This window comes from Eumetopias jubatus, unplaced genomic scaffold (assembly GCF_037043125.1).
Source record: "Eumetopias jubatus isolate StellerSeaLion01/CBP00866 unplaced genomic scaffold, mEumJub1_p1.0 scaffold_5, whole genome shotgun sequence".
In the NCBI taxonomy this organism is placed as follows: Eukaryota; Metazoa; Chordata; class Mammalia; order Carnivora; family Otariidae; genus Eumetopias; species Eumetopias jubatus.
Genome location: NW_028274811.1, coordinates 3,097,680 through 3,118,439, shown reverse-complemented (window position 1 = coordinate 3,118,439; position 20,760 = coordinate 3,097,680). Strand labels below are relative to the sequence as shown.

At 56.1% G+C, this 20,760-nt stretch overlaps 1 protein-coding gene across 1 annotated transcript in view; it reads right to left on the bottom strand.

Annotated features, from left to right (window-relative positions):
• COL23A1 (collagen type XXIII alpha 1 chain) overlaps nucleotides 1–20,760 on the bottom strand; it is a 305,334-nt gene that overhangs the window by 24,191 nt on the left and 260,383 nt on the right. The window contains exons 5-7 of the mRNA XM_088023561.1: nucleotides 19,255–19,281; nucleotides 1,537–1,563; nucleotides 300–326 (exon numbers count right to left, since the gene is read on the bottom strand). Of these exons, the coding sequence (XP_087879687.1) occupies nucleotides 300–326; nucleotides 1,537–1,563; nucleotides 19,255–19,281 (81 nt within the window). The remainder of the gene's footprint in view (nucleotides 1–299; nucleotides 327–1,536; nucleotides 1,564–19,254; nucleotides 19,282–20,760) is intronic.

Sequence of the window (20,760 nt, the reverse complement as noted above, 5' to 3'; positions counted from 1 at the left end):
CCGCTTCATGATTACTTGCTTTGGAAACTCTTTATTCTGGGAAGACTGTGCTTTGAGTTTTGTCTTTCTCCGGTGGAGGGTGGGGCTCCAATGTCACCCCCTGGGCACTTGAAATTGTTAAACATAAGCCATGTAACCATTAGGAGGGAGGCCCTCTTAGCCCCACTTTCCAGATGGGGAAACTGAGGCTCCAGGAGGGTGTGATGTGCCCGGGGTCACATTCCGGAGCTGGGGTTTGGGGGCAGGTTTCTGGCATCCTTCATCATATCCCCAACGAGACAGCTGCCAGCCTCACTTACCTTTTCCCCTTTCGGGCCTGGAAGTCCCTGTAGAAAAAACGTGCAGAAAGACAGGCATGAGCGAGGAGGACTGGGCTGGCTCCCCTTCTGGCTTCCCTAAGGAGGTGGGGGCAGAAGGGCCTGTGAAGCTGAGCAGAGCTGTGGGTAGCTGGGTGGGGAAACATGTAAGTCTGTCTGCTTTTAATGAGGGTTGCCCTTGCCGGCCCCAAGGAAGCTCCACACACCAGTCCTCTGCGTGAGGGAGGCAGGGGACTTGAGGGTTCCCGGGACTTCTCAGTTGGGGTTAGGGGTGCATGTGCTGTCACTGCCCCCAGAGAGCAGAGCCCTCCCAGCTCAGCCCCTGCTGTGCCCGGCGGCCGCTGCCCCCTAACTGTCCATTATCCCTTCAGTCCATAATGGTTTTGCTGGTTCATTCACTTAACAACTTGTCTATCTAGGAGGTCAGTTCATTCCTCCATCCTCCAATACGGTACACATCATCTGGCAACACTGCAACACTTATTTCATTCATTCCTCACTTCCTTGTCTGCTCAACCATCATGCATCCGACTGTTGGTACAATTATTGATTTATTACCTCATTTGACTATCATTCTGTCCAGACATCCTTCCTTCCTTCCCACCCACCTATCCATCTGTTCATCAGCCCATTCATCTATCCATCCATCCAACCATTCATTATCCAACTATTCATTATTCATCCATCCACCCACCCACCTACCTATACATCCAAATCCAACTATGTATGTAATTATGCCGTCTCCCTGAGCAGCTTATTCATTGTGCTGAAGATGCCTGTGGACCGCAGGCTCCTGCCCCAGATGTTGAGAACTCATCAGCCCGATGCCTACCACTGAAGTCTTGAGACTGTGTGGGGAGATGCTCTGTGCCTAGGGCTGGCTAGGAGGGGCTTGTTTGTTTTGAAGGCTGACTAGATGTCAGGGATGGTGCTATCCACACTTCTCCACATCCCCAGCGTGCTGGGCTGGGTAATGTGAGAAGGGTTAACAGACCCATTTGACAGAGCCTCAGGCTTGGGACGGGAAGGGGCCTCCCTAAGGCTGAATAGTCAGCAGGTAGTGAAACTGGATTTGGACTTCAGTCTGATGCCCAAATGACTTCTCTCCATGCTGAGCCAGGTTTCCAGTGGCCCCTTCCCTCTGGCACCCCACCATCACTTCCAGCCCCACAAATGGCCCAGTCCCAGGACCACTTAGAATTGCCCTGTCATCACTTACGGGCTTGCCATCCAGACCCAGTGGCCCCTGGAAATGAGAGAGACAGATAGCACAGGTTACACACCAGAAAGGCATTTCCTGTGTGTTTTATGACCCAGAGGCACTACTGAGTATCAGAGACCAAAACCTGACATGAGCCCACGGTCTGAGTACATTTCACACGGACCTGGAGTGGAGGCATCTGGATCTTGCTGCCCAGAATCCCCTCCTCTGACAAGACAGCCCCTCTCCTTCTCCAGGACCACCCCCATCTGCACATACGGGGCTTGGGCATGTGGTCACATTCCCTCAACCAGAGTGAGTGGTTCAGGGCTGAGCATCATGTCTGGGACTTTGAATGGCGGCCCCTTTAGGAGAAAGAGGGCTCTTTTCTCCTGATGGGGCTAAGGTGGAGCTCCTGCGGGTAGCAGGTGGCTTGAGGAAGAGCCAACAGAGAGGAAGTCAGAGTTGAGAGACAGAGAAAAACAGGGCAAGGGGTCTGAAGCTGAAATCACCCACCCTTGCACACTTCCATTTGTCCACGGTTTTTCTTTAAGCCAGTTCGAATTGAGTTCTGTACGTGTAAGTTGGCAGGGACTGAATGTGTCCCCCCCCCAAATGCATGTGTTGAAGCCTAACCCCCACTGTGATGGCGTTAGGAAGGGGGGCTTTTGGGAAGCGATTAGGTCATGAGGGTGGAGCCTCATGAATGGGGTGTCAGCCTATTTAGAAGAGAGGCTCCAGAGAGCTGCCTGCCTTTGTGTCCACCACAGGACACAGGAGATGGGCGCCTGCAGCCTGGAAGAGGGCCTCCACCAGAACCCGACCACGCCGGCACCCTGACCTCAGACCTCCAGCTTCCAGGACTGCCAGAAGTCGATTTCTGTTGTTTCTAAGCCACCCGGTCTGTGGTGCTTTGTTGGGGCAGCCCAAACAGGCTAAGACAGGACTGGAAGAGTCCTGAAGGCTCTCTGAGTTCCCAGCACTGCCGAAGTCAAGGTCAAGAGAAGCCAAATCTCCCAAGGCTGGGCCATCTCAGAGGCTCTGGGGGCTCCGTGGTGTCAGGGACTGCTGCCGAGCAGCCCCCACCGGCGCCCTCCGCCTGTCCAGCCCCTGCCCAGCCAGAAAGCCCCGCTGAGCTCCACCACCCGGTGGGAGTATACAAGAATCCAAGGGCAGTGCCACGAACCGGGTCCGTCCATTCCCTGTCAACCCCCGTCCTCCTCCCTGCCACAGCCTCCTCATCCCCACAGACTCCGCAAACGGGCAGCTCCACTCTCCCGAGCCCGCGCACACACGGCCTGCCCGCTTGCACACCCTTCACCCCCTTGTGCGCCATCTTCAGCTCAGTCACCTCCTCCTCCACGAAACCCTCCAGGCTCCTCCACTCCCCAGAGTCAGGCCATCTGCTGCTGCACCCAGCACATTTTCTAGGTGTCGCACATGACACCATGCTTTGTTACCATGTGGTCTACACAAGTCTTCCAGTGGATCCAGGAAAAGGGTCTGATCCCCGTGTCGCCAGTGCTCGGATGAAGCCTGGCGCAGAGCGTGTGCCTCTCAATTTGTGTTGAGTCAAAGCAAGGAAAGGTAGCGAGAGAGACAAAGCGTGTGCAGATATACAGGGAATAAGACGGAAAGTTCAGGGGCAGGACAGACAAAGGGTTCTGCCAATTCTGAGCGGCATGACAGCCTGCCAGGCTCGGGGGGGGGGTGGGTATTGGGAAAGATTAGGGAGCACTAGCCTGAGAAAGTAGTATTTGGGCACTTAGGGAGGGCACCATGCTCAGAGAGCACAGCCCAGAGGCAGAGGGCCTGTGGGCAGAGGGGCAGCTCTGCCTCGAATCACCCTCCCTCCCATCCTGGTCTCTCTCACGTGGGTCTGTCCCTGTCACTGCGGAGACTGCGCTCCCCGGCCCAGCACTGGAGTCCTCTTGGCCAGGGCCGGCCTCTGCCTTGCGGTTGCCCTGTGTCCCTGGTCTTCCCAAGCTCTCTGCTTCTTTCCCATCTTCATGCCTTTGCATGGGCTGTTCCCCCTGCTTGCTGGGCCCTTCCCTGGCTCCTCCATCTGGGAGACACTCTCTGGCTCTGGGAAGCCAGTCTCTCCTCCCTCGGGTGTACACGCAGCCTGGGAGCCAGCAGCCCCTGGCCGCCGGGCCCAGCAGGGAATAGCCATTTCCTTGGCTCAGCCACCAGACCTCCCCGAACTAGCCAAGTCCCCAGATGCCCTAAGAGGGGCTACTCCTTGAGGCGCTCACACCAGGGCCTCGCTCCAGGCAGGAAACCAGGGCAATTCTGAAAATTTGTCCCTTAAGTGCCTCTAGCCATCAGCCTCGAGGTCGGCTCGAGGTCGGCTGAGGGTCTGGACCTCGGGGCAATGCCCTGGGGGCAGATGGAATCCCAGGAGATGGGGAGTGGGGTCATTCCAAAGTCTTGGGGGTCTCGGCTCTGGGGGTTCCTGGTCAGGTCCTCAGCCCCAGCCCCGGGCCCAGGCCTCGTTGCTGAGGCTCACCAGGAGCTGCCCTCGCTGGCCCATCTCCTGGCTGTTCTGACCCCTGATCCACATGCCTGAGGCCTCCCCCCGCTTTGTCTGCTAATGCTGGGCCCTGCACCTCTTCTACTCCCCACACTCAGGCCCTGCTAGGCCTCACGGGGCCCGGTCCTACCCTGGGTCTCACCTGGGGGCTCTTCGTGGCCCCCATACTCAGTCTGAATCACCACAACAAGCCTGTAAGGCAGGTCTTATCATTCCTCTCTTACAGGGGAGTAGACTGAGGCCCAGGGAGGGAAGGCCTTGCCCCAGGCCAGGCAGCCAGTAACGAGGCAGGGCTGGAGCCCAGAAAGGCACTTCAGGTTTCCGACCTCTGGGCGCCAAGATTCCTGGCCACGCTCCCCCATCTGCCCAAATCCGTCCTGCAGATGAAAAAGACTGAGATGAAAAAGAGACGAAGGTGCAGCTGAAGCTAAAATAATCTCCTTCCTCTTCACCTGCTGGGACGGAGGACACAGTGGGCTTCACGGCCAAGTCACTGGCAGCAAGGGGCCCCTGACAGGGCCTGGGACCCTGTGCGGGGCTGGTCTGAGGGAAGCGGGCACCCCTGCCCTTGGGGCCACAGAGGCAGAGACTCTACAGGGCAAGTCTACGAGTGCTCCAGTGCTCATCCACATGGACCCCACTGAACCCTGCCATACCCTACACAGCCTCTGCTCTCACCGTCGCCCTGGGAGGCAGGCCCCAGGGCCCCATCTTGCCGATGAAGAAGCCGAGCTGGTGGGACTGCCCAAGGGCTAAAACAGGCTCTCCTCTCTACGCTGTGCTCCCTCCCCTGCAGCATAGGGCAGCACGGTTGACAAGTGGCGGCCCTGGGGGACCTAGGATGGAGCCTTGCAAGACTTGCCTGCCTTCTGGGATTCCTGGGATGTCTGTCTCCCCAGCTGAACAGACCGTCTCTGGGCAGGGCTCTCTGGGCCCTCTGTCACCCTAGCCCTCTAGCAGAGGGAGTGCTGTGTGGCCCTGGGACAGCCAGTCAACCTCTCTGAACCTCAGCATCCTCCTTACCAGCTCTCCCCAGCAGGGCTGTTCCTGCCTTGGGTTCACCCCAGTTTTCCCCTAAACTCTGCCACACCACGGCCTCCTGGTGGCCCCTGGGATTTGGAGAGAGCTGCTCCAGAGGTCTCAGTGCTACATCGGGGGCCTCTGGAGGCCCACGGACTTTCACCCATCATGCTGTTTCCTGGCCCCAAGCTTTCCCAGTTCTCTCCACTGCACACAGTCCCGCCTCCACCTGGAGAACTCGTACTCATTCCCTAAGGCCCAGCTCAGATGGCCCTTCTGGGAGCCTCCCCAAGGAGAAGAAGCATCCCCTGAGTCTGTCTGCCCCAGAGCTGGGTCCCCATCCTTCTGGAAGAGAGCCCCGTGGCCAAACTCCAGGGGACACGCCAGGCGGTCAGAGGAAGCCGGCTCTGGATTCAGACACACTTGGGACCAAATTCAGCCTTTCCCATATGCCAGCTGGTGACCTGGGCCTCATCATCTGTGACAGGGAGATGCAGGCCTCCCTGCGTTGCTGGCTTGTGTGTGTGTGTGTGTGTGTGTGCGCGTGTGTTCTGCTGAGAAGGGGGATGTGCGCTGAGTGAAACATACGGACTGTGCAGACAGACACAGGACAAAGCAGGCCTCCTTCCCTCCTCCCCAGCTACTCTCCTGGGGGGCAGCACGGGCACCGGTGTCAGCATGACCCCCCCCCCCAGGAGGCAGTCCATGCCCTGGAGAAGCACATACGTGGACCCCTGCCTTTCTTATTTTGAAAGCCTTCTATGGGCCGAGCAGCATACATTTGTGGGTCCATCTGCCTTCGTGGTGCCGGGGAATCTGGTCCCTGGCCCTGCGAGGCACGTCATAGCCCTCCTCACTGCATTCCAGGAAAGGCCTACGACATACACCGAGACCCGAGCATCATCCCCACGGCCCTTCCCTAATACCTGTGGTTTCTCCCATGCAATGCCCTGGAGAACTTTCTAGAATGCAAATCTGCTCTGCTGCTTGAGCCCCTCTGGGGTGGCCTCACTCCTGAAGGATAATGTCCAGACCTCCTGGTCTGGTGCCCAAAGCCCGCCTGCCCCATGCTGGGCACGGGGAGCATGGTCCTGGTTTGGCCCTTCCTGGGGCTGGGGCTCCCTCTGGTCCATCGCTGGGTCCCCAGGTCCTGTTCCAGGATGTCCGCTGGGTGGACAGAAAACACACAGAGCTGTAGGTGCCCTGCTTTTCTAGAAGCGTCTGCTGCAGAAGGGAGCCTGGGGTGTTCCCTTGGCTTGGACCCCCACAGGAAGAATCTCTTGTTGCCAACTGTCTCTGAAAGTATTCCAACGGCAAGACCTTGCTGTCTCTTCTTGAGAGTGACCTTGGGCCTCCTGTCTCCTGGGAGGGATTCTGCCCTCTTTCAACTCCCAGATTATTCCCGGCGGGGGGGGGGGGGGGTCCCGTCCCCAAGCCCTCTTTCTGGTGTGTGACAAAGCCTACAAGAGGCAAAAACCCAATTTTCCTCCCTAGGGCCCTGACTCTATCTGGCATCCCAGAGCTCTCAGTTCCCAGGAGTTTTCCAAAAAAAGTCAATGAAGTTTGTAGTTTCTGATAAATAAAGGCAGAGGGTGCAGCCTAAGCAGGAGGCAGAAGGGAGGTCGTCCCTAATCCCCAGGAACCAAGATTGGAGCCACGGGTGGTTGGATCTGATGCTGAGCAGATTCCCGGGGCAAACACAAAAACCCCACATGTGCATATTTGTGGAGAAAGGGTGCTAGCCCGGCCTTGCGGTTGGAGCTGACCCACAGCGTGGCCCCGGGGTCTGGGCAGGTGGCTCTGGGCTCATCTCCGATGACACCTAGGCAAGAGAGCTGTGCTCGGGCCCCCGATTTCTCTGTCTGGGGGAAGAGCTGACCCCTGGAGAGGCTACGGGGTGACCAGGGGTCACTTGGAGTCACTAAGGAGGGGACTCAGTGGGGCAGAGGAAGGAAGCAGCCTGGCTTTGGAGCCAGATGGACCTGCCTGGCTTGGGGGGAGTGAGTGGGTCCCTCTTGTCCTGGGGACGGCTGGGCCTGGGCTGTGAACCCCCAAGGACAGGCCCTGCTCCTTGTTATACCACATACTACCTTGCCCAAACTGGAGTCCCAGGGAACACTATCCTGCAGGGAACGGATTCGCCAGTCAAATAAGTGTGAGAAACACCGGGTTCCACGCTGTGAAATAGGTTTCTTTCCGGCAACTTGTCTTGTCTGAACCCTGGTTCTGCTTGTGGCTCCTCAGGAGGGCAGCGTTCCCAGCCTCACTGGGAGGCCATGTGGACCATCTATGAACTAGGCGTTTCCATGGGCTGGAGGGGAACATGAGCCTGGCTCTGGGTGCTCTGGAAGGAGCAGAAACACTCCAGGGAAGGGCCAGGGGTTGGTCTGACGGGAGCCAAGGACAAACACGGGGTGGAGGGCATGGTCGGCCTGGACTGAAGCGGGGCAGGGTCCAGGTTGAGTGTCCTCGCCAGCCACAAGCCAGTTTTGGACAGAGCAGGGCCATCTGGGAAGCCAAACAGTCTGGAATAGGAGAGCTCCAGCCTGGGTGGGGGCATGTCCTTGGTGGCAGGGGTCTTGTCTCGTCAAGGCAGCCTTCCCCTGCCCCAGACCAGGGGCATCTCCCACAAAAGGAGCAGGGAAGGAAGGCACGCAGGGCAGCCCATGGGTGAAGGCAGAGTTTTGGCCTTGCCAGGGTTCAAATCCTCTCTCTGAGCCTCTGCTTCCTCAGGACGGGCGCCCCGGAGGGTCAGATGCCAACAGCACTGTGCCCACAGGCACTTGGTTCCGTTCCCACGAGCTCCCTCCTCCTGCCTGATCAAAGCCATGGAATTCACCAGAGGTTTTCAACACCTTCTGCCTTCCACGAAACCCCACAGCTGTTTACAAGCCTCGGTTCTGCTTTAAATCACTCTTTCCGGCCCGTGCAGATCAGCAGAGCCCCGGGACGGTTTCCGGATGTGCTGCGCATGAGGTGCGGGCCAGGCGGGCAGAGAGCCTCTGTGTGCTGGCTCCTTGCCTTGCTCAGCGACCTGAGCCACCTAGGGCCTCAGTTTTCTTATCTGCAAAATGGGGGACATGTCCTTCTCCTCTCCAAGGACACGTCCAACAGGAATCCCAGGTCTGTCTCCTCTCCCTCCTCTTCTCCCAGACCAACCAGACCCTGTAGGTGGGCTGACACGGGCGTGGGGTCTGCATTAGCCCTGGTGGGGGTGGGTGGGCAGTGCTGGGGGCTGACCTTGTGTGGTCTGCGGAATGGCAGGCGGTGGGACTCCGGCTGCACCTTCGTGGGTCTGCTCCCTCCCTCCCTCCCTCCCACCACTGAATATTCCCTAAGCAGGGATCCACAGAGCCATCTTTTGGGGAAAATTAACAGGAGCGCAAAGGAGGGGAGGTTTCTTCATGAAATAAGTTTGGGAAGTGGAGTCTGCTGGCTCCATTGCTGGAGGCTCCATGTGCATCAGCTTGGGGCGGGGGGAGGGACCCTGAAGCAAAAGGGCTGGGCCAACTGTTTACCCCACATGGGGGGTTGGCTCTGTTCTCCCCTGATTAGATGGGGCGCAGGCTTCCCAATCTGCGAGAGTATCTGCTGCACTGAACTAAATCCATAAGTGGGCTGTGTTTAGATGCAGACAGGAGTCGATGCTCAGACAGGCTGGAGCAGGGTGACTGTCTCGCTTGCCGGTTGTAATTCATGCTGACCGCTCCCGTCGGGGAATGGAGCCTCCAAATTGCACCAGGACTGGACCCCTGGATGTGAGGGGCTTACCAGGATTATCAGTCCAGGGACCAGTAATTATGGCCCAGATGTTGACAATTCATCAAATTACAAGGCTGTTGGGCCCCAGGGTCCCAGGCTGGGACGTGCGCATTCCTGTGTGAAGGCTCCCTCATTAGAGTGGGTGGGCAGCCCCCGCGGGGCAGGTCAGCCCCATGTGGTTCTGATTTCTCAGACCAGGCTTCACACACATGGACCACAGCAAGACTGTCCGGGTCTAGCGATTTCCCAGACTCGAATTCCGCCCTGGGGTAAAGAGACGACCCTCGCTTCTTAGGTCCAGCCCCTCGTGATGCTCCCCCCGCCCCCCGTTCCTCCCGGGAACCCCGTCCTGGGATCTGGGGCCCTCTGTAGAGCCACCAGTTAATCGTTCCCCAACTCAGCCAGCCGTGAAGACTTTAGCTGGGTGGGGTTCAAGGAACCTGCCGAGTTTAGGGGCCTTCTCCTGCTGCCACCCGCCTACTATTTGTAGGGCGAAGGGCTGGCCTGGAGCCAGGTTTGGTTTGGTTCGCACAGTTAAAAAACCCAAACCCAAACCCAACGAACTGAATTAGTTGCAGTCTTTTAAATTGTGATGTTGCATATAAACATCCGGAATTTGTACTTTTCTAGAAACGCTGGAAGATGGTGCCCGCCCCTCACCCCCAGGTCTGCATGCCTGGCAAAGGGGCTGAGGCAAGAGCTCCTTTAGCGTGGCTCCGCCCCAGGGCCCTCAGGCTCCGCCCCACCCTACTGCCCCACGCATGGCCCACCCAGTCCAGGTGACCTGCCAGCTCTGTAGACGCATCTCAGTTTGTAACCCTCGACTTAGAAAATCTCCTGGGTCCCTTTCAGCTCTACGGTTCTGTGAGGCCAGGAAGCCACCTGGCTTCTATTTTGGTAGGAGGGCATGCTCAGTATATCCTGTGTGCGCTGGAAGCAATTACGCGTATGTCCGTATTATACATCATGGCTGGAAGAGGTGGTGCTACGCCTTTGAACGGATCCCCAAATACCTGCTTAAATTACACATTTGCTTGCTACATGATTAGCTTGTCAGGTATCGGGAAAGCTCGTTCCTGGGTGGGGTGAAGGGAGTCATGAGCCTGACTCCCATTGGGTGTGGGACCATGGAGGATGGGTCCGGGAGGTGCGCCGTGTGTGCCTGAGCGGCCCGGCCTCTGGGCTGGTTTCTCCAGCTCGGGCACGTGGGGCTGGCCTGGTGGAAGGCACTGGAAGTAGCAGACTGACTGGGGCACCCATTCTGGTGGCAGAGAGGCCAGGGTGGGGAGCTAGCAGGATGGAGCAGCTGACCAGGCGGGGATGGTCTGAGTGTGGCATGAACCACAGATGGAGATAGTCTAAGAGAGGCTGAAGGTGCAAAACCGAGAGACCAGGGGACGGAGGGGTAGGGGACAGACTCTGAGGCTGCAGGTGCTCCGTGGGGACCCGTGGGGTCCCGGCCATGCCGAGGTCTCTCCGGTCGCCACCCCCTGGGCTGGGGGGCCGGCCCTCCTTGGTTTCCAGACAATGCAATTATTACCCACTGGTAGTGAATTGGATCCCTTAAGGATCCAAAGATTTTGTGTGAAATCTTGATTTCCAGCTTCTCTCGAACTGTTGGAAGCTCAGAGAATGATCAAGGTGCGTGGGCTGCACTGTGGCGCCCCCTTGAGGTGGGACGTGTGCCCCCCAGTTCAGCCTGGACACCCCGCCCCCATTCCCTGCACTTTCTCACACCCAGCCAGGCTCACCTACTCCTCACCTGGCTGGCCCATATAGGGAATGCATCAAGGGGCGTGTGAGCCTGCATTTCCAGCTCTGAACCATCTATCCAAACTGTGGACCCCTCTCCAGCCCCCCACCTGTCTCCGCCTAGGACTTGGCCTCTCTCCCATACCAGCCTCCACCAGCCTCCCTGTCTCCAGCCCCCACATGCCCAGCCTTCCTTGGGGAGGCCAGGCGTGGTCAGGTCTGCCTGGGACACAAGCCTGAATCTTGTGCCTAAATCCTGCCTCAACATCCCCCTCTGGCTTCAGCAAGCACCTGGCAAGTACCCCCACACCAGGCTCCCCAAGCTAGGCTTGTGCCATCCTGTTGCACTGAGTTTGGGTCTGAGTAGCCCCCCAAAGAGGCCCTTTTGGTGGAATAACTCACTTGTGGGAAGATGACCCACTGGGGCCAGCCTCTCCTTAGATGTCCTTCCTGGTAAGTGGGTGTGCAGCCCTTGCACACCTCCAGTGATGGGGAACTCACTGCTTCCTGGGCAGCCTGATGGGTTTGCAAATTTTTTGTGTCCGTCCGGTCCTCCCCAGGTTGGACGCCGTTGCAAATTCCCTCCACCTTGCGGCCTCTGGGGAGGCAGCCAACCGGCTTAGAGATGCTGGGTACATCAGGGCCACTGGCCCCTTCCCCTCCCACCCCTCCCCCCTTTCCCTAGTCAGCCTGGCCTGCATCCTCTGTCTGGATATTCCTCTGCAACTCCCTGTGTCAGCACCTACTTGCCTTTTGCCCTCAGCTCATACCTCCCTCCCCCAGGGCAGCACCCCTGACCCGCACCAGGCTAGGCCGCGGTTGCAGGTGGTCTTAGCCCTGACCTTGGTGCAGAGTGAGGTTGAACTTTGTTTGATTCTCTCTCCCACTCAGCCACAACCTCTAAGGGGGTGTTTTTCTCGCTCTTCTATCCCAAGTGCCAAACAAAGTCCTTCATACTTAGTGAGAACGCAATATACAGTTGTTGAAAGAACCCACTGCCAAGTGGATGCCTCTGTGAATGAATGTCCAGTTTCCCACTGGCGCTGGTGTCTAACCCCTGGGGTCACCAGAGGGCGCTCTTGACCCGCTGAAGGCTGCCCTGGGCGCCTGAGGACTCCTGCCCCCTGGTCACCACCAGGGTGCTGGGCATGGGGGACATTGGCCCGAAAAGGGCTCCTTCAGCCTCAAGGGCTCCTCTCGCTGAGGTCAGTGGCCATCATGATGGCGGGAACTGTCACTCACCGAACCCAGCTTGTGTGCCCAGCATTAGGGCTCTTGTGGGGTCATTTATGGATTACCGCAGGGGCCGAAGACGTTAGGGATGTGCCTGAGGCCGTGCCTACCCCATGCTGGTGTGAGACCCTGGGGAGGAAATCCCAGCGAGGTGGCCCTTTCCCGCGGGCCCAGCTGTGTCTCCCTGAGGTTCCAACCTGGGGGCCATTATCGGGGGCTTGGGAAGTCTCCTTTCATCCCATCCCCGCTCCACCCAGAATCTGGGGGGCTGGGGAGCGGCGCCGCAGGGGGCCAGATGAAAATTTGGTTGTCGAAATCTAAAAACAGATGAATTTGGAATATTACAGATGAATCATTTAACTAATTACATTTTTACAATCAAAGCTGTTTTTGAACTTCGGGAGTGCAAGAAAGCATATGGATGTGTGGCTCTCTGTGGTCCTTTTTGGCTCACTTGATTAATTCCAAACGTCCAACTGAGTTTTGCAGTTCAAAATTGGTCCCAGGCTGAGACTCTGTCTCATCTACCACAGTTCAGCTCAGAGCGAGGCTAGACTTTCCCTGGGACCTGGGTGCTGGTTTCCCTAGTCTGGGGGTGCACCTGTTGCTGATTCTGGAGACGCAGTGCAGGTCCTGCCCCTTCCCCCTTCCCCATGCATTTCTCCTGATAGATCCAGGTGGTGCTCGCGGGTGGGGCTCTGCCCAGCCTGCCCAAGGAGCTCTGGTTCCAGTCCCTCACTTGTCACTTGGCCTGCAATTCCTGCCAGCTCTCATTTCTGACATCTGTCGCCTTTCACTCCATCTTCCCCGGGGCCGTCTTGACCCTGGCTTCATCTGCGAATTACTGTCCCCACCTCCTACCTGGACCGCCTTCCTCCAGTTTCTGCCCCGCTGCCGGGGAGGCCTGTCTCTTGTGTTCACACCCGTCCACGTCACTCGGGGTTTCTGTGGCCTCCAGACTCTGCTGCTGGGTGGGTGGGTGCCCCGCACTCAGCTTCAGCTCCTTCCTTTCCCTGCTGACCCCAGAGTCACTGTCCCCGGGGGACAAGGGACCACATTGTACGCCCTGTGGGGTCAACGGCGCCTACGTGTGTGCCTCATGGAATGTCTTCCCAGCTTGCCCTCCTGCCAAACTCCTGCTCCTCCCTCAGGACACACCTCAGACGTCCCCTGGTCCCAGGCAGAGTCAGCCACTTCTTCCTCCACGGGGCCCAAAGCCCTGTCCCTATGTATTACAGCCCTACCCGTGGCGCCGGAAAGTTCTCTGTATGGGAGGCTCTCATGGCCTGGGTTTTTGGGGGTTTTCAGGAGGGAAGCCAGGCCCCTTGTCCTTGCCCACTGTAAGCTTCAGCTTTTCAAGACATCAAATGGGCACAAATCAGCACATAGAGTGTTGGGACGTGCTTTGAAACTATGAAGTGCCGCATAGATCTGATTCCTGACGTTGTCACTGGGCCAAGCCTCACACTTGGCCAACGTGGACACAGAGGCTCACAAGGCCTAAGTGATTGTCGGGGCCCTGCTCCGTTCAGCTGCTCAGTGACAGGGACAGGATGCTGGCCACGGAGACAGAATTGCACATTTCATCACAAGGGGGATGCCTTTCTTCCTAATTCCAAATAGTGGAACAAACACATGAACGAGGCATAGCAAAGAAGGTGGAAGGGAGAAACGGACTTCTTTCTTTAAGTTAGGCTTGGCTTTTCGTTTTGGTTTTTCCGGAGAGCAGGAAAGGGTCTCGACAAGCCGGTGATGGGCGTGGCATTTGGGGTGAGCTCCAGCCCGGGATAAAAGCAAGGGGTGAGGACGAGAGAAGAAAGTGGCTCCAAATAGCAGTGTCCCTGGGTGCTAAGAGGAGAAAGACCCCCCTGAGCCCCCAACCTGCTGCTCCAGCCCACTTGCTGATAGGGTGGCTGGTGTTCTGGAGGAGTCCCCAGCCTGTGTGCGAATCTGGACTTTGTCATGCGGGTGGGCCTTGTGTCTCAGCCAAGTGCTGTTAGCCTGGGCACTCAGCCTCCTCATCTGTCAAGTAGGGAGGAGACAATGGACCTCCCAGGGTGAGAGCCAGCACTCAATAAGTGCACTTGCTTCCCGGGCACGTTGGAAGGACTTGGGAGGAGGGGGGAGGGGAGGAGACAGTCCTGTCTTCCCTCAGGAGTGGGGGATCTCTGAGCCCCTGGCAAGGCAGCCTGTGGTTTCTATGAACACAAAGCCAAGTTTCCTTGGCCTCCAGCCTTAGTCGGCCTGTTAGCCTATAGCCTACAAGCTTCCGCACCACGCAGCTCTGGAGATCTATCCGGCTTCACCCCCCGCCCTCGCCCCGTACCCCTCTCTTGTACTCTGGATGCATGAAGGTCGACCCCACCCCATGACCTCATGCACTTGCTTTTTTCCCTTCCACAAGATCTCTGCATTGTTTTCACCATTAAAAGCTCAGCTCAAACGTCATCCTCCCCAAGAGCCTTCCGATGACTTAATCCCAGTTATGCCCACCCATGCACCCAGCTGGTACTCTTGATACATCCCTGCTTTATTCTCTTCCTAGCACATTTCACTGTTTGTTGGTTTGTTGGTTTCCTTGTTCATTGTTTCTCTCCCCTTGTCTCTCTTTTTCAAAGGTTATTTATTTATTTATTTATTTATTTATCTATCTGAGAGAGAGAGAGCACAGAGGGAGAAGCAGACTCCCCTCTGAGCAGAGAGCCCAACATGGGGCTCGATCCCAGGACCCCGGGATCATGACCTGAGCTGAAGGCAGATGCTTAACTGACTGAGCCACCCAGGCGCCTCTCCCCTGTCTCTCTTGTTCAGTGCTGGTCCAAAGACCCAGGAAAGCATCCAGCATAGAGTCACTGACCAACTGCTCGGTGAGCACAGTTCCCCCCCCGGCTTCACTGGATTTCATCATCTCTATGCACCTGTAGCCTCACAACCTTATGCTCTCCTCATATGTTCAGGTACACAAAAACCTTAAGTCCTGTAAGATATGCCACAAACACATTCTTGGAAAAATGTTTAAATTGCGCTCTGAAGGTATAAAACAAACCAGAAAGTCACTCAAGCTCAATGTTAAGAGTCAAAAGAATCAAAACACCGAAAGAGAAAGAGTTTCGATGTTGTAATCAGCGGATGATGAGAGTCTGGAGTTTTCCGGGCAAAAGTCAAGGTGTAGGCAATATCTAACCTTTTCATCTTAGACAGAAGCCATGGTTTGGAGCAAAGAAAGGGTTTGTATAAGAAATCTCCACGGAGGGCGCCTGGGTGGCTCAGTTGGTTAAGCAACTGCCTTCGGCTCAGGTCATGATCCTGGAGTCCTGGGATCGAGTCCCGCATCAGGCTCCCCGCTCAGTGGGGAGTCTGCTTCTCCCTCTGACCCTCTTCCCTCTCGTGCTATCTCTCATTCTCTCTCTCTCAAATAAATTAAAAAATCTTAAAAAAAAAAAAAAAGAAATCTCCAGGGAGTCACAGTGACCCCTAACAGTTCCTTCCTCTCTATCCCATGGCAAATTGGTTGTGTTGGTCCGACTCCCTCACAGCTCCCCAAAGACTATGAGTGATTCATCTTTGTGCTAGCGCAGTACCCAGCACAGGGCATGACACCGTCCAGATCTGTTGAACAGAGCCAAGCCTCCTATGTACGAGATGGCAAAAATCCCTTTGTCAACATAAATGTTGATTACTGCCCCCCAAATGCAAGATGAGCACAGTGCCTAGGGCTCCTCTGTGGGTTCCACCTCTGACTCACAATATTTGGAGCTCAGAATTCCCCCTAGGCTGCTGATTCCATGATGTCCCGGGACCAACGGGGATCTGGAAGCTCTTTAAAAAAATGGTGATTTCCTCTTTCAACTATACCTGCAATTCTAAGCTCTACCACCAGGTGGCAGTTAGGTTTACACAAACTATTAAAACTAGTTTAATCTCCAAGACTGTACTTCTCATTAAAATATACCCTAAATTAAAACAAGCCACATACATGCACACATTTTTTTTAACTTATCATATTGGCATAGATTTAAAAGTATGATAATACCCACAGTTGGTCAGGGTTTGGGGAAATATGCAACATTCCTACGCTGTTGGTGGGAATGTAAATTAGAATAGCCTCCAGGAGGGCAATTTGCCACACATCAAAAGCCTTCAACATGTGCAAACCCTTTGGTCCAGCAATTCAACTTCTAGACATCGATTCTAAGGAGATAATCATGGAAATACACCTACATTTATTCCCAGGATGTTGACCATACGGGTTAAGAAATTGTCAATATAAACACCATAACTTGGACATGGGTTAAATTATACAGATGAAAAAATACTATGTAGCTACTACCTTCTAGAAGAATTCTGAAGGATGTGGAAACATCTCATGCTACGTTAAATGAAAAGAAAAAAAAAAGGCTCCAAACAAGTATGTCCAGTAATCCCATTTTTAGAATAATAAACATAAAAACAAACTCACACATAAGAAGTCCGAAAAGAACAACCACGGGGATATTGGGAAGACTTATCTGTGGGTGGTAGGATTATGGATAATCGCTTTTTCCTTTTTTGTGCTTTTCTCTATTTTGGGACGGTTTCCTTTTTTTTTTTTTTTTAAGATTTTATTTATTTATTTGACCGAGAGAGACACAGTGAGAGAGGGAACACAAGCAGGGGGAGCAGGAGAGGGACGGTTTTCTAATAAACATGCTTCTGTTGTCATTGGCAGGGAGCTATTCGTGAACACTTGTAGGAACGGGGCAGGCTGGCCTCTTTGCAAGGAGGCTGTGCCCTTGTCAGTCCACAACCTGCCCCACTGTCGTGCTTGGCTCCTGCGCCCCAGTCCACATATGGACCTGGTTTCAGCTGATCTCGCTCAGGGGCGGGGCCAGCCTGGATTAATCCAGAACACAGAGCCGGGGCAGTCTCCTTTTAGGAAGTGACATTTTTTTAACACACAAAAAAAATCCTCCCTGAGGCTGGTCCTCACGTTTCCTAAGCTGCGGAAAAACACCTTTTCCTAAAACTGACCGTTCTCAAAGCCATTTTCCTTTCCCAACACTGCCAGTGTATGCTGGTGGGTGAGAGTGATTTCCCGGGCGCCTGGGTGGCTCAGTCGTTAAGCATCTGCCTTCAGCTCAGGTCATGATCTCAGGGTCCTGGGATCGAGCCCCGCATCGGGCTCCCTGCTCAGCGGGAGTCTGCTTCTCCCTCTCCCTCTGCCCCTCCCCCCACTCTCTTTCTCTCTCTCAAATAAAAGAAAAAGTCATTTCCTCAACCTGTCTTTCCTCCTCTTGCGGCTTTCCTTGGTGAGGAAAGACAGCGACATGATCAAGGAGCTGCCACATTCACGCTGCGTTTGGACCTTGCATATGTTACCCTGTTTTAATCTTCCAACTCTGTGCCTGTGACCTCCCCAGGCTCCGAGAGGCCGCGTGCCTTGCCCGAGGCCACAGAGTGGAGCCAGGATCCTGAGTTGGGTCTGAACGACTCCAAGCCCATGGATACTCAGTACACGAGGTGTCTCTTAGCCTGCCCGGGCTCTCCCGCGGAGTCAGTCACCCTAACCTCTGAGATGAGCATGGTGGAGCCGTCTGTACCCGCCCCCCAGGCTGGGAGCCAGGCCCTCCGCTGGCCAAGAGATCTGCATTTCAGCTCAAAACACATGGGCCCCGCGAACCCACGGAAGATCGTCCCACCTGCCTCCTGCCCGCGTGGGTCTGCTTCCCCGCCTTGCAGGAGCACAGCGGGGTGTCCCTCCCAGACCCTGGGCCCCCTGCAGGGGACCACGTGAACAGGAGGACTGCTGGAGCCAGGGTGCTGGGCGGCACATGGCGGGGCCTGGCTGGCTCCTGGTGCTCAAGGCTTGGACACCTGGGACTCAGCCCAGCCGGGGAGGAGACCCGTATCTGTGTGGAGAGGGCAGCATGGGTTCAAGACGGGGCTAGGTGACCTCAGGAAGAGGGGCGCCCGGGCCCTGTGCGCTCGCGGGTGTGTGACCCGAGATTTTGACAAGGTCCCCTCACCCCTCACCGGGCCCAGCCACTTCCTTCCCAGAAAGCTCCCAACATCACACCAGAGGGACACAACTGCCCTTGCATCCATCCCCCTGCCTCCCCTCCCCCAACTCACGGAGCCCCATCTCTGGCCCAGGTGGACACCAAGCCCCCCACGTGCTAAACCCTAGGCTTCATTCCCCGACAGTCCTGGAGCAGCCCCAGTCACGTGTCCGCGGTGACCTTTGGTTTTGGGATGCTCCAGGCAGGACCTCACTTCTGAACCCCACTGCTGTCTTCACAGGGAGGGAGCTCACAGCCAGTGGGCAGGGATTCAAGCCCTGACTTCCTAACTCCGCACCCAGACCTGGGGGCTGGTCTGGAACCCCCGTCCTTTACCCGGGAAAAATGATTCCCACCATCAGCCAACATCCTCTCTCATGCTCACAGCCCGGGAGAAAGGAGTCAATGTCACTCCGTGCTCAGAGAAGCCAATATGGGGGATGAGGGAAGAAACACATTCAGCCCAGCTACCACCCACTCTCCCTGGGGCACCCAGCTGGGAGGCACAGCGCTGACCTGGAAGTTCAGATCTTTCTGGTGCTCGGTGCTGGACTGCCATTCACAGTCTCCTGGCAAGGCAGCTCCAGCAGGACTGGGGGACACCCCCCCCTTTGCCCTCCATCACCAGCTTGTCCTGACTCTGGACAGAGCTGGTCATTATTGAGGGCTCTGAATCAACCACCATTTTCCTCCCTGCATCTTCTTGGCCTGAGAGCACAGAACAACTTCTGTCCCCCATCCACACCCCAGGTCCCGCCATGCTCTCCTTCCATGAGGTCACCCACCCTGCTCTGATACATCAGGATTTCTGGATGTTGGGGCCGTGGTCCTTAACCTCTCTGAGCAGGACTGGACATCAGCACAGCTCCATGTAATTTTGCTTTTCATGCAGTGCTCACCCAGCCCGGGAGGGGGATGTCTATATAAGCCAACTCTGAGGTTTAATTCAAAAGATCTGAGAAGTGATGACACCACAGAGACCACACTGGAACCAGCCAGTCTCCGGATCCCGAGTGCTGACAGATCACGGTGGGCTGGGACAGGCAGCCCCCCTGCCCACTGGGGAGAGGCTGACAGCCGAGCCAGCCCCCGGGGGCGCTCCACAGCCAAGGGCCGGACCCTTGGCTCAGGGCGGACGGGCTGGGCAGCAAGAGTGTCTGGAGGATTCAAGATGCCAAGGAGGCTCTTCCTTGAGCCTCTTTGCCTGCAGGACAGCTGGAGCGGCAGACAGATTCGCAGAGCTACTGCTAACCCCCCTCTACAGACAGACCTCAGCCACTGAGAGCAGAAGGGGGGCGGGTGGGCAGGAGTGTAGACAGAGTTAAATAAAGGCTCAGAGGAAGAAGATCAGCTGGAGAGAAAAGGGCACAAAGAGCAAAAAAATAAATGGCAAATTACCGGGTAGCCATCTCGTCCTGATTGCCCCTGTGGTAATTAATATGTCATTAATAATCAGACTTTGAGCAGAAAACCATATGGCAACACTTACAACTCAATCAGGGCCCCCCGGCCCCCCCATGTTCTGAGGGGTTTGCAGCAAAGGCTGATGGTTTGATAATGACTCCTGGTGGTGGTGGGGGGGGACACTCAGGGACACACAGAGCACCCATTTCCTGCCTCTTGGAGTGAAGCTGGAGGGGCCACCAGGGAGCACACCCACGTGGTTCGGGGAGGTGGGGGGGACATGGCGAGGACCACAGGGGGGTGGGTGATTCTGAAGGGTGGTGTCACCGCCACTATAGAAAAGGCTCCCTGAGTCGGGTCTAGAGAGCAGAAATGGCTCTTCCTGCCTGTTGCCACTGGGAGTGGGTAGATGGAGGAAGACAGCCTTGGAAGCCGGAGATATGGGGGTGGGGGGGCGGGGCATTTCTCTCTACTGGATGCTTCTCTGGTCCCCACCAGCTCAGAACACTGACTGCCAGGCCAGTGTCCCACACATTGGCATCCATCTCAGGCTGCAGCTTGAGAATTCTGCAGAGTTTAACAGCCAAGTCAAAAAGAAAAAAAAGAGAATCACTCCACTGCCCTCCGCGTTACGCACTTCAAGCAAGTTCACACAGGCTAGCCTCCGCGTGACAGCCAGGAATGACTCAACAGCCAGAAACTGCTTGTGGCCAATAAATCTACAAATTCTCTTGGGCTCGCTCCCTGTCTCAGGGCAGTGCCGCCTCATGCACGGAGGAGCCCGGCTTCCGAAGGGTGCTGATTGGGAAAGTCAAAAATAAAACTGTTCACCGGAAAGGAATTCCTTTAGAAGGTTCACTTTGGCCCAAGCGGACTGTCAGTGTGCTCCCTGAATTGATTCGTCAGGATTCATCGGGCTCTGAAAAACTGCCAGGATGAATCAAAGACCAACTTGTCACATGTCTTTGGAGAAGGACCCGGGAGTTCCGGGGTGCTGACCATCCCCTGCGTTCCGTGCTGTCCCCTGGTGGCCAGTCCCTCCCGTGCACCCTCGTCCCACTGGCCAGTGAGTGGGGTGTTCCGGGTGCTCCTGCGAGGGCTCAGCTGCCCGAGCCAGGGAGGCAAACGCATTTTGGCAAATCGGGGAAAGGGACCCCTTGAGTTTTGTGGCACCGCTGCCTGACTCCAGGGCCCTTTGTGCCTAAGCACGCGAGACAGAAACATTTAAACAGATTAACTGCCACAGAGCATTTAGAAAATGAGGACACGGTGCTTGCGTCTCTGTGCACCAAGTTGAGCTGAGACCTGGCGAGGAGCAGCCGGGCCCGAGAGTGCCAACTCTCTTGGAAGGAAAAGGGTCACAGAGTGCTTCACAGGGCAAATCAAGCCCATAGAATTCTGTGCTGGCATTCATCTACAAATTAAAAAAATAACATATGGCCCCTGTCCAGGACTGATTTTTTTTTTTTAAAGGACACAACACACCTCTCTAACTAAAAA